Source organism: Mastomys coucha, unplaced genomic scaffold (assembly GCF_008632895.1).
Source record: "Mastomys coucha isolate ucsf_1 unplaced genomic scaffold, UCSF_Mcou_1 pScaffold21, whole genome shotgun sequence".
Taxonomy (NCBI): Eukaryota; Metazoa; Chordata; class Mammalia; order Rodentia; family Muridae; genus Mastomys; species Mastomys coucha.
Window position 1 is genome coordinate 14,435,800 of NW_022196904.1, and position 14,863 is coordinate 14,450,662.

A 14,863-nucleotide genomic window follows, 5' to 3' on the forward strand; every position below is an offset into this window, starting at 1 on the left:
TTAAGTACGTGTATGTGGCGGGTATATACTCGTGAGTGCAGGTGCCCACAGAGGCCAGAGCCATTGGACTCCCTGGGGCTGGAGTTATAGACGTTTTACTGTACTGCCTGAATAGCCTGACTTTTCCTCCTTCTGGGCTGGCACAGCCTACTCAAAGAACCACTGTCTATGCATGACTGCAAACCCTGGCACACCTGCGGCAACCAGGCCATTTTACATCCACAAAGTAAGCATTGGGACTTTGAACTCGCTGTTTCTTCTCCTGCTTTTTCTTTTTCTCTTCCAGTGATACGTGAAGTACACCTCTAGCTAAAGGCATGGTGGCAGTCTCACCGTGCGAGGTGCACAGCGAGTACTCAGCTACTCTTGAACTTTTGTTCATTTAGTGTCTGTCTGTCTGTCTGTCTGTCTGTCAGCTTTTGTTTATTTGGTTTGTATGTGTCTGTCTGTCACGGCATGTGCGCTACAGCGTAAGATGTCAGATCAGATGACAGCTTGCTGGAGTCGCTTCTCTATCTCCACCATATGGGTCCTGCGACTCTCGAACTCTGGCCCTCAGGCTTAGCAGCAAGCCCCTTTATCTATTGAACCGTGTCTTCAGACCTGAAAGCTGGGAGATTTGTAATGGTTTTTGCTCATTTTGTTTTATAAAAATTTTCAATTTTATTTATGCGTATGTGTGTGGGGGGGGAGGGGTCATATATCCACAAGTGTGGGTGTCCGTAGCAGTTAGAGGCATCTGCTCCCCTGGAGCTGGAGTTACAGGTGTTTGTGAGCTGCCTCATCTGGGTGCTGGAAACTGAATTCAGGTCCTCTGAAAAGCATTACAAGCTTTAAACCACCAAGTCAACTCTCTAGAGGCCCAGGCTTTCTGTTGTTTTGTTGTTAATTTTATTTTAATTTTTATTTGATATTCTAGGTATGGGTATTTGCCTGCATAAACATGTCTGTCATGTTGCCCCTGAAGGTGAGAGAGAGTATCAGATCAGGCATTACAGGCAATTGTGGGACATGTTGGGGGCTGTGAACCAGAACCCTGGTCCTCTAGAAGAGCAGCCAGTGCTCTTAACCAACGAGCCATCTCTCCAGCCCCCAATTTTTTTTTTTTTGTTTTGTTTTTTGTTTGTTTGTTTTTGGTTTCCTTTTTGAAAACAAAAGCATGTCACTATAGTCTAGGCTGCTGTAACACTCCCAGGAATCCTCCTGCCTCAGCCTCCTGAATGGGCCGGTATTGAATCCTCCTGAGTCACATAGATAAGGACCAGAGGCTCAGGAGAATCCCTCTCAACCAAAGTCCCTGATGAGTTTGAGGCCAGTCCCTCTGCCTGACCCCACTCCTCCACCATCGTAGTGTCCTGTCTCAGAAGCATAAAATGTCTCTCTATTCAGGTCATCTGAGCCTAGGGACACCTACACGGTCCAATCCTGGCCCTGGAGCAGTGGCAAGGGCATGTGCCCTAGGAAACTCTCCACCCACATGCTGGATGTGAGCGTAGGAGGGAGGGCAACACCTGACACCCCAGTGCTGGGCCTCTAGGCCTAGAAAGGAGTAATAGGCAACTTGTACCACTAACCACTGGTTCTGACAGGCTACAGCTGGGAGAGGCCTGCAGGGCCCTTTACAAGCCAGCTTGTAAATAAGTAAGTAGGAAAGTAGGAAGGGCAGGGTGGGACCTTCTCCAGTTCCCAGGTGTGGAGCAGAGCCCGGCAGGGGCCGGAAGCTCCCTGCCCTCAAGCCAACTAAGGATCCTCCTTAACTCCTGTCCTGTCCTGGTTTTCTTTCTCTGCTTTCTTTCATTCTTTAGTTCTGTTCTGTTCTGTTCTGTTTTGTTTCTGTTTCTGTTTTTGTTTTTTCCGAGACAGGGTTTCTCTGTATAGCCCTGGCTGTCCTGGAACTCACTCTGTAGACCAGACTGGCCTCGAACTCAGAAATCCGCCTGCCTCTGCCTCCCAAGTGCTGGGATTAAAGGCATGGGCCACCACTGCCTGGCCCGGCCCTTCTTTTTTCCTTCCTTCCTTTCTTCCTTCCTTCCTTCCTTCCTTCCTCTCTCCCACCCTCCCCTTCTTTCTTTCTTTCTTTCTTTCTTTCTTTCTTTCTTTCTTTCTTTCTCTTTCTTTCCTTTCTTTCTTTCTTTTCGCTTTCCTTCCTTCCTTCCTCCCTCCCTCCCTCCCCCCTTTCTTTCTTTCTTTTCGCTTTCTCCCCTCCTCTCTTTCTCATGACCTCCAACTTGTTATGAAGCCAAGGATGATCTTAAACTCTGGATCCTCCTGCCTCTATCCCCCAAGTGCTGAGTTAAAGGTTGTCACCACCATGCAAGTTTTATATAGTACTGGGGGTACGGCATGCAGAACCTGGGGCTCTGTGTGTGCAAGCACTCTACCAATTGAGCTACAACTCAACTCCTGGTTTTGGTTTTTGAGGTGGAATTTCAGGTACCACAGAGTCACAGACTACATTCCAGCTCACTGAGGCTGGCCTTGGACTCCGGATCCTCCTGCTTTTACCTCCCATGTGCTGAGATTATAGAATGTCACCATCAAATGTAGTAGCTAAAAAAAGAATGGTCTAATTGTGTAACCCAGCCTGAACTTGAATTTATAGTAATCCTCCTGCCTCAGCCTCCAGAATCCTGGGATTACAATTCTGAACCACCACACCTGGCCTTCCTTACTGCTAAGTCACACATCCCAGGAGTCCCCCCGCTGTGTAGCTAGCCCACTGCTGGCCCATGTTGGGGACACAGAGGAGGCAGAAGGAGCCCCTACCCTCAGACCTGCAGAAGGTGTGGGTACAGCCTCTGAGAGGGCAACCAAGGTGAATAATGTAGGAATGGGGGAGTCCAGGTTACAGGGGGGTAGCGGGGCGAGGCTGTAGGTTAGGCACTGGGAAACTCAGGATCCCTGAGTAGAATCTGAAGATAGTGGAACAACAGAGAGTGGTGTGACTAGGTGAGGGGGCAGGCCAGGGGGGTGGTCTGTGTAGTATTCATATGCCAGATGCATCTCTGTGTGTGCGTGTGCGACTGTGCGAATGTGGAGGCCAGAGATCCAGCTTGTGTGTTGTTCAGTTTTTGGGATAGGGTCTATCATTGGCCCGAAAGTCGTTGATCTGGCCCCATGGGCTTTCTGCCTTCCCAATAGTGGGATTACAAGTGGACACCACCAGTCCCATAGATTTTCTTTATTTTTATTTTGTGTGCATGTATGCTTTACCTGCATGAGGGTAATAGATTCCTTGGAACTGGAGTTACAGACACTTGTGAGCTGCCATCTGGGTGCTGGGAATTGAACTCAGTCCTCGTGCAAACGAACAGCAAGCATTTTACTTACTGAGCCATCTCCTTAGCCTTCTCACTGCATTCCATTTGTAGGTCTTTGGGGCCCAGGGCAGCAGCCCTGTCTAAAACAATAGCCTCTTTCTCTATTTTGGTTCTTTGTTAGCTGTTTATTTAGCTGGTACCAAGAGTGATATGGGTAGCAGGGCCTTGCACATGTTAAGCATCCAGTCTTGTCACTGAGCTGTATTTATAGGCCCTATTTATTTTATTTTATTTTAAACAAAGGCTCACTTTGTAGCCCAGGCTAGACTCTGTCAGTCCTCCCACCTTAGCCTCCCAAGTGTTTGATTATAGTCATACCTAGTTTGTAACTCTAATAGAATGAAAATGCATGTGTACAGACTTTTGGTTCAGGCACTTGGGTTGGAGTCAGGAGGCCATTGTTAGCCACATCTCAGACATGTCCACATCTGGACCTTAGAGCTGGGCTGCAAGCAGTCCTGGTGGTACACACCCAAAATCTCAGCAGGAGGCAGAAGCAGGAGGATACTAAGTTCAAGGCCAGCTTATATATTGAGTTCTAGGCCAGCTAGGGCTACGTAGAAAGACCCCAGGGTTTTTGTTTGTTTGGTTTTAAAAAGAGAGAACAAAGAATTAAAAAGGACCAGTGAGAGGATTCAGTGGACTTGTTACCAAGCCACTGATCTGGTCCCATGGGTTTTCTGCCTTCCCAATAGTGGGATTGATTACAAGTGGACACCACCAGTCCCATCACCCTGAGTCTAATCCTCAGGACTCATGTGATAAAGGACAGAAGTGACTCCTTCAAGTTGTCCTCTGACCTCTCTATGTGTAAACACAGTGTGAACACACTCTTTCTCTCTCTCTCTCTCTCTCTCTCTCTCTCTCTCTCTCTCTCTCTCTCGCACACACAAATTAATTTAAAAAGAGAATCTTTTATGCAATGTATGGAAGCATCACCTGTCAGTAAAATGTGGTTGACCTATTAGCTTAGGCAGGACACAGGGAGATGGGAGTTCTGTACAGAGAGAGGATTCCTGACTCTTCTGGGATAGAGTCAGGCACCAGAGATTCGCCCCAAAATCTGAGGAAGATGGTCACATGAACCTGAGGAGAGATAACCAACCATCTGGTGGCACTTAGAAGATAAATGGGATAACTGAGTTAGGGGCTATCGGGAACAAGCCAAAGCTTTTGACCTAGGCAACTATTCATAGTAATTCAGTCTCAGAGTCATCATTTTGTGAACTTGGGGGAAGCCAGTGATCACAACCCTCCTCACGCCAGGCTGCTTCAGTGGGTGTGGATTAGGTTCCACAGCAATCACAAAGGGTCCCAACTTCCTGCTGGGTTACAAAGGAGAGAGTTTATAGGTTGGAGAGCTGGCCGCTCTTCCAAAAGGACCCTGTTTCACCTCACGGCACCCATACGGCAGCTCACACTCATCTGTGACTACAGATCCAGCCAATTCAACACCCCCTTTCAGCCTCCAGGGCCGTCAGACATGCATATGGCACACAGACACAGGTGCTGGTGAAATACCCATACAAGTAAAATAATAAAATACAGAAGCAAAGGTTTATTGCTCAGTCGTGACTCTCATAGATTTGTCCTGCCTTTCTCCTTCTTTCCTTCCCTCCTCCCCACTCTCTCCCTTCCTTGAGAAAAGATAATAGTACATTCTTTCACAGTATGTACAGTTAAATTCCTAAACAGTTCAAAATTGGCTAAATGGTTCAATATTGGTAAAAATGGGTCCCTTCTGATTCCACATTGCAGTCTCGTTTCTCTTTTGTGGCTATGGGGGCTTCCTGTCTCCCAGCAGGAGCTATTTGACCTTGCTAAAATCACCTAGTGAGAGGCAGGTCTGAAAGGCCAGCAGGAAATGGGGATCGTTTATGCCATTAACTCCTAGCTCCAGTGCCTTTGGCAGCCGAAATGTGTACAGTCCTGTGGGTGGACTTGGGTTTAACCTAGTGAATTGTGGGAACTAAAACAAATGCACCACAGAATCGTGTGCAGATGAGTGCTACCTTTCTTTCTAAGCCAGGAAAACATGGCTGCTGGGAAGACAATCCGTAAACAGGGTGGCAGAGAAGGCTCAGTGAGTAAAGGTACTTGCTGCAGGGCCTGAATACCTGAGTTCTATTCCTAGGACCTACATGATAGAAGGAGAGAACCTATTAACCTTGTAAGTTGTCCTCTGGCTTCAACACATTCATGAGCATGCATTCGCACACAGTAAATAAATGTAATTAAAAAACCCTTTTTAATAATGATAAGATGTAATATTTTCATAAAATCTATATACATCCTTCATATACTTTTTTGGTTTGAGACAGGGTGTCAATGGTGCCACTCACTACAGGTAACCTTTTTTCTGAGTTACAATTCTGCCTTGTGAGTGTTGTCATTGTTATTCATTCCAATGGATGACACTATCCTTCAAAAGCTATGATGGGGGGTGAGGTGGGTGGTGGTGGTGGTGGTGGTGGTGGTGGTGGCGGCGGCGGCGGGGACAGCAAGCGGCACACGCCTTTAATACCAGCAGGGAGGCAAAGGCAGGTAGATCTTGGAGTTCAAGATCAGCCTGGTCTACAAGGCAAGTTCTAGGACAGCCAGAGACACACAGAGAAACCCTTCTTCTGGGGCTGGCGAGATGGCTCAGCTGGTAAGAGCACCGACTGCTCTACAGAAGGTCCTGAGTTCAAATCCCAGCAACCACATGGTGGCTCACAACCACCCGTAATGAGATCTGACGCCCTCCCTGCCCTCTCTCAGGCTAGCCTTTCCCTCCAGCCCCTCGTACCCATCTGTACTCCTGATGTCTGTGGCCCAGGCTATGGCCTTGGACTACTTCCATAGTTAGGATTGCAGTCCTGAGAGCTGCCGGTGAGGTCCTGGCACAACAGACTGAGTTCTGTAGTCTCCTCTGCTCCACCTTTGGGTATGCACCAGACTTCCCACAGACATTTTTTAGGGCATTTCCCAAGTGGTCAACAGAGCTCAGGAAGGGACTCTTGGCTGTCCTCCTGCCTCAGCTCAGTCTCTCACTGCCCTGCTTCACCCTTTGGGAAGCCCCAGGCCTTTCTCCCACTGATGAAATCTCAAGGAATCCGGGTAGGAGGTTGGGCCAAAGAGCTGGCTGGAAGCAGTTTGAGTATTTCTCTTACTGGGGGCAGAACACTCCCAGCCAATCCTGACCCACAAACTTCAACCTCATTTTCCTCACCCTACATGTCTCAACGATTCTGGGTTCAGGAGGCCTCTTTGCTCCTCCTCCTTCTCTCTAAGTCTATTATTCTTACTCTTGGAGGGTAACAGTGTCCAAACTAAGAATGGAGTTTGTGGTGAATTGGCCTTTTATTTTATTTTATTTTTTGCTACATTTATTTATATACTTGTTTATTTGTGTGTGTGTGTGTGTGTGTGTGTGTGTGTGTAGTGCCATGCTCCTGTGGGGAGCACCCAATCTGTGACTCTCTGAGCAAAGAGAATGGTTTGCTGCTCAAGCATGAGGACCTGAGTTCAAATCCCCTACATTCAATGTAAAAGCCTGGTACGGCAGTGAATGATTGTAACTGCTGCTGGCAGACACAAACAGAACACAGGAGGATATCAGGGGTTTGCTGCCCCTCCCCTCCTCTCTCCCCCATTAGTTTCTACAGGCTGGGTTTCCTTTTCTTTATGTAGCTCAGACAGTCCTAGAACTCCTCTGTAGACCAGGCTGGTCTTGAACTCACGGAGATCTGCCTGCCTCTGCCTTCTGAGAGCAGGGATTAAAGGTGTGTGCCACTCATCTGTCTGCCCTTTCTAGGGGTCCTACTGTGGATTATCAGATATGACCCACAATTAGATTCTTTTGACCGCGGCTGAAGTGGGTATGGGTGGGTGTGGGTTGGATAGTTTCCCGTCGCCCCGCCCCTTTTGGAGCTTTTGCATCCTCTCTGGCCCTGCCCACTTCCCGGCCCCGCCCCTGGCTATGCATTGTTATTCAGTCTAGGTTGCCCTCTGTGATCTTGGCTCTGCCCCTCGCTCACCACCTGGCGTCCAATATTCCATAACCAATCAGCGCTTGCGGGACAGCCTCCGCCTTTTCAAGTCCCGCCCTCCGTCTTTAATCCTAGTCGCTTCCGTCCAGCAGCCTCACAGCCACGCGGCGCGGCTTGGGAGGTGTCTGTTTCCCTCCTTGGCGCCACTTTCCATATCCCTGTGCTGCTTCCTATTTGCATCTGGAAATCTGATTTTCTCTCCAGAGCTCAGTCCACTCCTTCTAGGTCTCCAGTACCCAAGAGTCCGAGAGCCAGGCGCCCTAGTCTCGAGATCACGGATCTCGGTCTCCCGGAGCCAGGCATCCCAGATCTACGCCACCTGGGTTTATCTTGAAGACCTCCGCTACCTGAGCGCCCTTAACCCTTCAGGGAGTCAAAGACCCCTACGTCCTGGTCTGAAGAGCTGTTTCCTACCCCAACAAAAAAGAAAAGCTACACAGGCGCCCTCGACTCCCAGTCTTCAGGGATTCGACATCACCGAGAAAAAATAAAGGGATCTCCGCGCACAGCTCGAGGAGCTTAGGACCCTCCAGTTTCCGAGATCTGGTGGACGCACAACTTCAAGGACCGCTACAAAGTTTCAGTCTCCACTCTCGGTCTTAAGGACGTCACACCCAGTCTCTAGGCGCGCAAGGAACCTCCCTGTTACGGCTCAGCATGGCAGTGGATCCCCCTAAGGCTGACCCCAAAGGGGTGGTGGCGGTGGATCCCACCGCGAACGGTGGCCCCGCGCTGGGATCCAGAGAGGACCAGGGTGCGAAAGCAGGTGGTTGCTGCGGTTCCCGGGACCAAGTGCGCCGCTGCCTTCGCGCCAACCTGCTGGTGCTGCTCACGGTGGCTGCCGTGGTGGCTGGCGTGGTGCTAGGGCTGGTGGTCTCGGCGGCGGGCGGTGCTGACGCTCTGGGCCCCGCGCGCTTGACCGCTTTCGCCTTCCCTGGAGACCTGCTGTTGCGCCTGCTGAAGATGATCATCCTGCCGCTCGTGGTGTGCAGTCTAATCGGAGGTGCAGCCAGTCTGGACCCTAGCGCGCTCGGCCGTGTGGGCGCCTGGGCGCTGCTCTTCTTCCTGGTCACCACATTGCTCGCGTCGGCGCTCGGCGTGGGCTTGGCCCTGGCGCTGAAGCCCGGCGCCGCCTTTACCGCCATCAACGACTCTGTTGTAGACACCTGTGACCGCAATGCACCCAACAAAGAGGTGTTGGATTCCTTTCTGGATCTCGCGAGGTGCGTTCCCACCTAGCAGTGGGGTGGGAAGGGGCCAATGCAAGCGTGCAGTCTTTCTGCTTTATCCCTCTGGGGAGCAGCCACCAGTGACCAAGGTTGGGTCCTCCAGATTGAGACATGCCTTCTGAGTCTAGGGAGACAAGGTAATGGTGACAGGACCGCTAACATCTTGGAAGGGTGAAGTTTTACGGAAGTTCTCCAAATTTGGGGGCGGGCCTAGACATGGAGGGCTTTTAGAGGAAGGAAAAATCATAAACCTTCTTAGTCTTGTTATGCTTTTTGGAGAGACAGTACAGGGTCTCGTACAGCCAAGTATGGCCTTGAACTCCTTAGCTCCCTACCTCCATCGCCCTAGTGGCTGGGATGAAGGAGCATCATTTTGCTTACTGAAAACAAGTCCTGCTATACGTAGCTCAGGCTGCTCTCCTTGCCTCAGCCCCCTTCCTTGGCTTGTAAAGGAAGTGTCATAAGAGATACAAGGTCTGCCCTAAAAGAGCCAGACCCCTTTCCCCCTAAAATAAAAGGTATGAAGAACCACAAAAACAAACAAAAACTCTGTGGAAACTACTGGGAGAGATTCTTAGGGTGGCAATGGGGGCAGAGATGAGGCTCCGGGATAAGGATTTGGACCCAGGGTCTGCGGCCTTTTTACTCCTATGAGTCGTTGGAGGCCCAGTGGTGATGTGAGAGGCTGCCTGATTCCCAGCAATAGGAGTGTCTGCACACGTCAGTCGCCAGGACACAGCTTCTTGTTCACTCTCTCCAACCCTACTTAGTTCACCTGGGCCAGGCAGCCAGCCTTCGGGTGCCTTCTCCCTCCCTGCCCTACCATCTCATTTCCTCTTGTATGCTCCCTTCAGTGCCTTCCCCAAAGCGGAGAGTGACATTTATATTTCTTGTACCCTCCCTACTTTGGAGGACTTAGACTCCAGGTCCACGTGGCCCTACCATGAGGGCCTCTGATTCAGTATCTTCAGATTGGGACTTCCTGAAAGGAAGAGAGAAGCGGGGTGGGGATGGGGTGGGGGTGTGGAAACAGTGAGTCAGAAAACAGGGCATCCTCTGCTTCTGGGCCATAGTATGAAGTGACATGGAGGCTTGTGCTCATGGTGTCCATATTGAGGGTACCTTCTGGCTGGTGGAGATTAGCTGGATCTTGGGCCCTGCCCTGGGCTGCAAGTAGGCACACCCACCTTTAGGCTGCTTATGAGCAGAGGCTTTTTCCTCCCATGAAAGCTCAAAACAGCTAGAACTCACACTTGGCTGGCTGACCACTCTCTTGGTCAGAATACTTCACACCCAGTTTTTAAGCTTGTAGACCTGGGCACTCAGCAGCCCACGCGGCCTTGAACTAGCTGTGAGGCGCACATACCCATGAGGGACTAGATACTCCTTACATTTTTATTTTATGTGTATGAGTGTCTTGCCTGCATGTATGTGTGTGCACTACATGTGTGCCTGGTGCTCACAGATGCCAGAAGAGGTTATTGGATTCCCTGGGACTGAAGTTAGAGGTGGTTGTAAGCTGCCGTATGTATGCTGGGAATCTTTATTTAGCTCCCCCGACCCACAAGTCTCCCACACAGGCACACTTAGTCGGACCACTTATTTTTTTTTGGGGGGTTGGGGATGGGGGTTGTTGAGCTAGGATTTCTCTGTTTCTGGGACTCAGAGATCCACCTGCCTCTTGCTGCCTGAATGCTGGATTAAAGGCACACATCACCACTGGCATGATGCCACCTTCAATCCTGCCCCTGGCCATGTGAATGCTTAAGCCCGTGTTCAAGAGGGTAGGTAGTACAAGTCATGGCTGTCCACACCACCAAATCCCAGCACGGTAAGGTGGGGGCAAGAGGATCAAGAGTTCTAGGCCATCCTGGGCCACATGAACAAGGACAGTCTCTCACTTGAGAAAGTTTCTTGCCTTTCTGTGCCTCAGTTTCCCTTTGTCTATGGGTTTTTAGACAGGGTCATATTGCATAACCTTGTCCTTTCAGCTGTCCCCATCCCTTCCCCGACACACCTGGAGTCCCCTTCAGTTAAAAAGGAGTTGGCTTTGTAAAGCAGTAGCTGTACCACCTGGCGTGTGGCAGACACCCTCCACGCACGAGCGGCCATGCAAGGACAGATGCATATTCATGACGGGAACAGCCGTCCCATCCCATGTGGCTTAGCCTTCCACGCCATCATTCATCATGCCCAGGTTCCCCCCCACCCCATGCTCTCTGACCCACCAGCCTGCTCCTCAGAGATCACCCTGTCCTTAGCCCTCCAGGAAGTAGCTGATGCAAGAGCCCAGGGGATTAAATGGTTGCTGGGGGTGGAGCTGAGGCCTGGTGTGACCCTGCCCTTTTCCTAACCCACAATCCCTTAGTTCTGAAACACCAACTTCCTAGGGCCAGAAGAGGCCGATTGAAACTCCCACATCCTGCAAAAGGTGTGCTGGCTTGTGGTGTTAGACTGTCTACCTCCAACTATACCCTAGGGGCTGAAGGACCACAGGTCTGAGGCAAGCCTGGGCTTACACAATTTAAGGCTAGCCTGGGTAACTTAGCAAGACCCTGTCTCAAAAAATGAAAATAGCTCTGAGGATATAGTTTAGTAGTGGAATGGGCAAGGTGCTTTCGTTGTACCTCTGTTATGGGGGGGGAGAAGATCAGTGGGGGGTGGGGCTCGGGGCCTAAGGTACTTTTTTTGCCGAGCCTGATGACCTGAGGTTGCTCTCTGGAATTCACACAATAGATGAAGAAAACAGACTCCTGCACACAAGTAGGGGCACATATGCCCCTTCACCACCACCACCCCACCCCACCCCGCCAAGTAATTAACTTTATGGCCAGGCATGGTGGTGCATACCTTTAATCCCAGCACAATGGCAAAGGCAGGTGGATCTCTGTGAGTTCAAGGCCAATGAGGGCTACATAGTGAGATACTATCGAAAAACATTATATGTAGGGTGGGGTTGTGTGTGTGAAGAATGTGACTGTAGTCTAGTACTTCAGGATCCCCCTTCTTAAGCAACTAAGAGAGATTCCCATCACCAGCCTCCAGGAGGCCAGCCCAGTCTCTCTGCCTGCCTGCCCCCTCCCCAATCTCCCATGACAGTATCTAACATTGGTGTCTATTTCTGCAGGAATATTTTCCCCTCCAATCTGGTGTCTGCTGCCTTCCGCTCTGTGAGTCCTCTGGGGTGTGCCCAGGGGCTTAGGGATGGGGTGGTGATGGACAAGAAAAGGAAAAGGCACGTAGGAGCTTGCAAAGAGAGTGCTGGGTTTGCCACTGAGACTCATCCATGCCTTTCTCATTAAGAAATGAGATTCTGAGCCAGGCGGTGGTGGTGCGTACCTTCAATCCCAGCACTTGGGAGGCAGAGGCAGGCGGATTTCTGAGTTCGAGGCCAGCCTGGTCTACAAAGTGAGTTCTAGGACAGCCAAGGCTACACAGAGAAACCCTGTCTCGAAAAAAAAAAAAAAGAAAGAAAGAAAGAAAGAAAAAAAAAAAGAAGAAAGAAATGAGATTGGGGGTTGGGGGGTGGACCAGACAACAGGTAGCCATATGCTGTGTGAGCCAGCAACCTAAGTTTGATTCTCAAAATACATAGTTGTCCTCTGACCTCCAAACACATTCAGGGGCCATATGTGCCACATGTGCATTAGTGTATATACGAGACACACACACACACACACAAAGTTATTTAAAAAGAAAGGAGAATATGGGAGAGGCTTGGTGAAGCCTGTAATGCTGGCTCAGAAAGGCCGAGGTTGAGCAGAGAGTTCAGGCTACACAAGGCGATAGAATCTCAATAAATGAAACTGGCATGAGTGGCTCTTACCTGTAATCCCAATGCTTGGGAAGTGGATGAGGAAGAATCAGGAGTTCAAGGTTATCACTGACTATATATGTAGGGGAACTAGAAGTCAGCCTGGGCTACAGGGCTAAATGAGGGATGTTTGGGGCTGGTTTGGGGCTTTGTTCTCAGTGACGTAGATTTGGTGACAACTGACACTGAATTTTTTTTTCCCCACCCCATCTGCAGTTTGCTACCTCATATGTATCCAAAGACGAGGCATGTACAATACAGGTGAGCTGATGGAGGCCCAACAGCCTTGCCACTGGCACCGTGTATTCCCCACCCCACCCCAACCTTCCCCGCTTTGTCTTTTGAGTCTTCCAAAAGGTTAGTGTGAATTTAGATTTAAACTTGGGGTTAGTGTGCAATCCTTGAGACTGGGGTTGTGGCTCAGTGAGTAGAGAGCTTGCCTAGCATGCTCAAAGCCCTGGGTTCCATACTCAGCACCGCATAGACCAGACATGCTGGCACACACCCGTGATTCCAGTAATAAATAGGTGTACAGATATTTCAGGAGCTCAGGGTCATCCTTGGCTACATAGGGAGTTCTAGGCTAGCCTGGGCTATAAGAGGCTATCTTAAAAGCTGGGGATAAAGGGGTTGGTTGAGGGGGGAGTGGCTGGAATGGAGCAGGTTTTGGGCATTGCTGTTTCTAGCATGGTAGTGGGGAGCCATGATGACAGTTGACACTAATCCTCCCAACCTTGTCTGCAGAAAGCCTGTACACGGAGAGAGATCAGTACCACCATGGTCCAGGTAAGCAAGGCGAGGGCTGAAGAAGCTCCACACCACTGGCCCCTTGTGGCTTTTCAGTTTGCCCCCCACCCTTCGCTGTTTGAGCCTTCCCCCAGAAAACATATAGTGTGAAGGCTAGAGAGAAGGCTCAGCGGTTAGGCACTGGCTGCTCTCCCAGAGGACCTGGGTTCAATTCCCAGCACCCATGTGGCAGCTGGAAGCTATCTTTAATTACAGTTCCAGGGGATCCGATGCCCTCACACAGATATACATGCAGGCAAGCACATTAAAAAAAAAAAAAGTAAATGGTGAAATTTGATTTAAAGTCTGCAGTCCAAGCTGGCAGTGGTGACTCACTGGAAGCCAAGGTAGGTGAATGTCTGAGTTCGAGGCCAGGCTGGTCTATATTGTGAATTCCAGGACAGCCAGGGCTACACAGAGAAACCTTGAGTCAGAAAAAGAGCAAAACAAAAAAGTCTGCTGCCTTTGGAGCTGGGGATATAGCTTAGTGTCTAGTGCGTTTGTTTAGCGTGAGTGAAGCCCAGGGTTTAGTCCCTGACAGAGCTTTAAGGAGGAGTGGTGGTATATGTCTGTGATCCCACACTAGAGATGTAGGGAGCAGAAGGATCAAAGTTCAAGGTTATCTCTGGATACATAGGAGTGAAGAGGCCAGCCTGGGCTTTGAGAGATCCTATGGAATTCCTCAGTATCTCCTGAGGTTCTGGGATCAGCTGTTTCCCTAATGCCTGCTAGGGCAGCCCTTAGTCCCAAGCCACACCTCCAGCCCCTCACTGGTGGATTTTCTCCTTTCCCAATCTTTCTCCTACCTAATCCCACCTTCTCTCCCACCCACCCCATAACCTTATGTTCAGAGGGTCTGTCTACAGTGCCGATCTGATCCTGTCCATTGTCCGGAGTCCCCAGTGCCATGTCTCCCTTCTCTCTAGAGTCCCTATGGATAAGACGCTTACTTCCCACCCCCTCAGCCTCATCTTGTAATCCCGTGTGCCTGGTTCGCTTCCTGTTAGGCAGGCTAGGTTTCTTCTCATTGTCTGAATGCTCAGTTTATAATCACTTCTGGGTTCTGCTCTCTAGAACTTTATGTAAATGTGTGTTCCCGAGCGTGCACACATACCAGGGTGCACTTGTAGAGGGCAGAGGACAAGCTTGTAGGAGTCTGTTCTCTCCGTCCACCGGGTAGGTCTCTCATGGTGTCAGAAACCCCCCCCACCCATTTTAAAGACTGATTTATTGATGTGTGTTGCTTTTGTGCACAGAGGCCAAAAGAAGGGGTTGATCCCTTGGAGCTGGAGTTAAAGGTGTTTGTAGGACACTCAGCTTGTGATGTGAATGCTGGGGTCCAGATTCCATCCCAGCCCCATCTACTCCGAGCTGGAGCTGACACCTCCTCTCAGCGCCTGCCTTGCTTGGGTGCCCTCCTAGTTTTGCTTTTCATTGCTGTGAGAAATATCATGGCCAAAGCAACTTGGGAAGGAAAGGATTTGTTTCACCTTAGTGCTGTGTGTGTACAGTCCATCATGAAGGGACTCTGAGGCGGGGACCTGGAGCCAGGAACTGAAGCAGTGGCCAAGGAGGACTGCTGCTTATTGGTTTGCTCAGTGTGCTTTCTTAGAGAATCCAGAACCATCTGCCCAGGGTGGTGCTCTGACTGAAGTGGGCTGAGCCCTTTCATAATCTGTTTTT

At 50.1% G+C, this 14,863-nt stretch overlaps 1 protein-coding gene across 1 annotated transcript in view; it reads left to right on the forward strand.

Moving 5' to 3' along the window:
- The first annotated feature begins 7,355 nt into the window (after positions 1-7,355).
- Positions 7,356-14,863, forward strand: part of Slc1a5 (solute carrier family 1 member 5) — a 16,561-nt gene continuing 9,053 nt past the window's right edge. The window contains exons 1-4 of the mRNA XM_031385474.1: positions 7,356-8,574; positions 11,708-11,750; positions 12,611-12,655; positions 13,139-13,180. Coding sequence (XP_031241334.1) covers positions 8,009-8,574; positions 11,708-11,750; positions 12,611-12,655; positions 13,139-13,180 — 696 coding nt within the window. The 5' untranslated portion in view covers positions 7,356-8,008. The remainder of the gene's footprint in view (positions 8,575-11,707; positions 11,751-12,610; positions 12,656-13,138; positions 13,181-14,863) is intronic.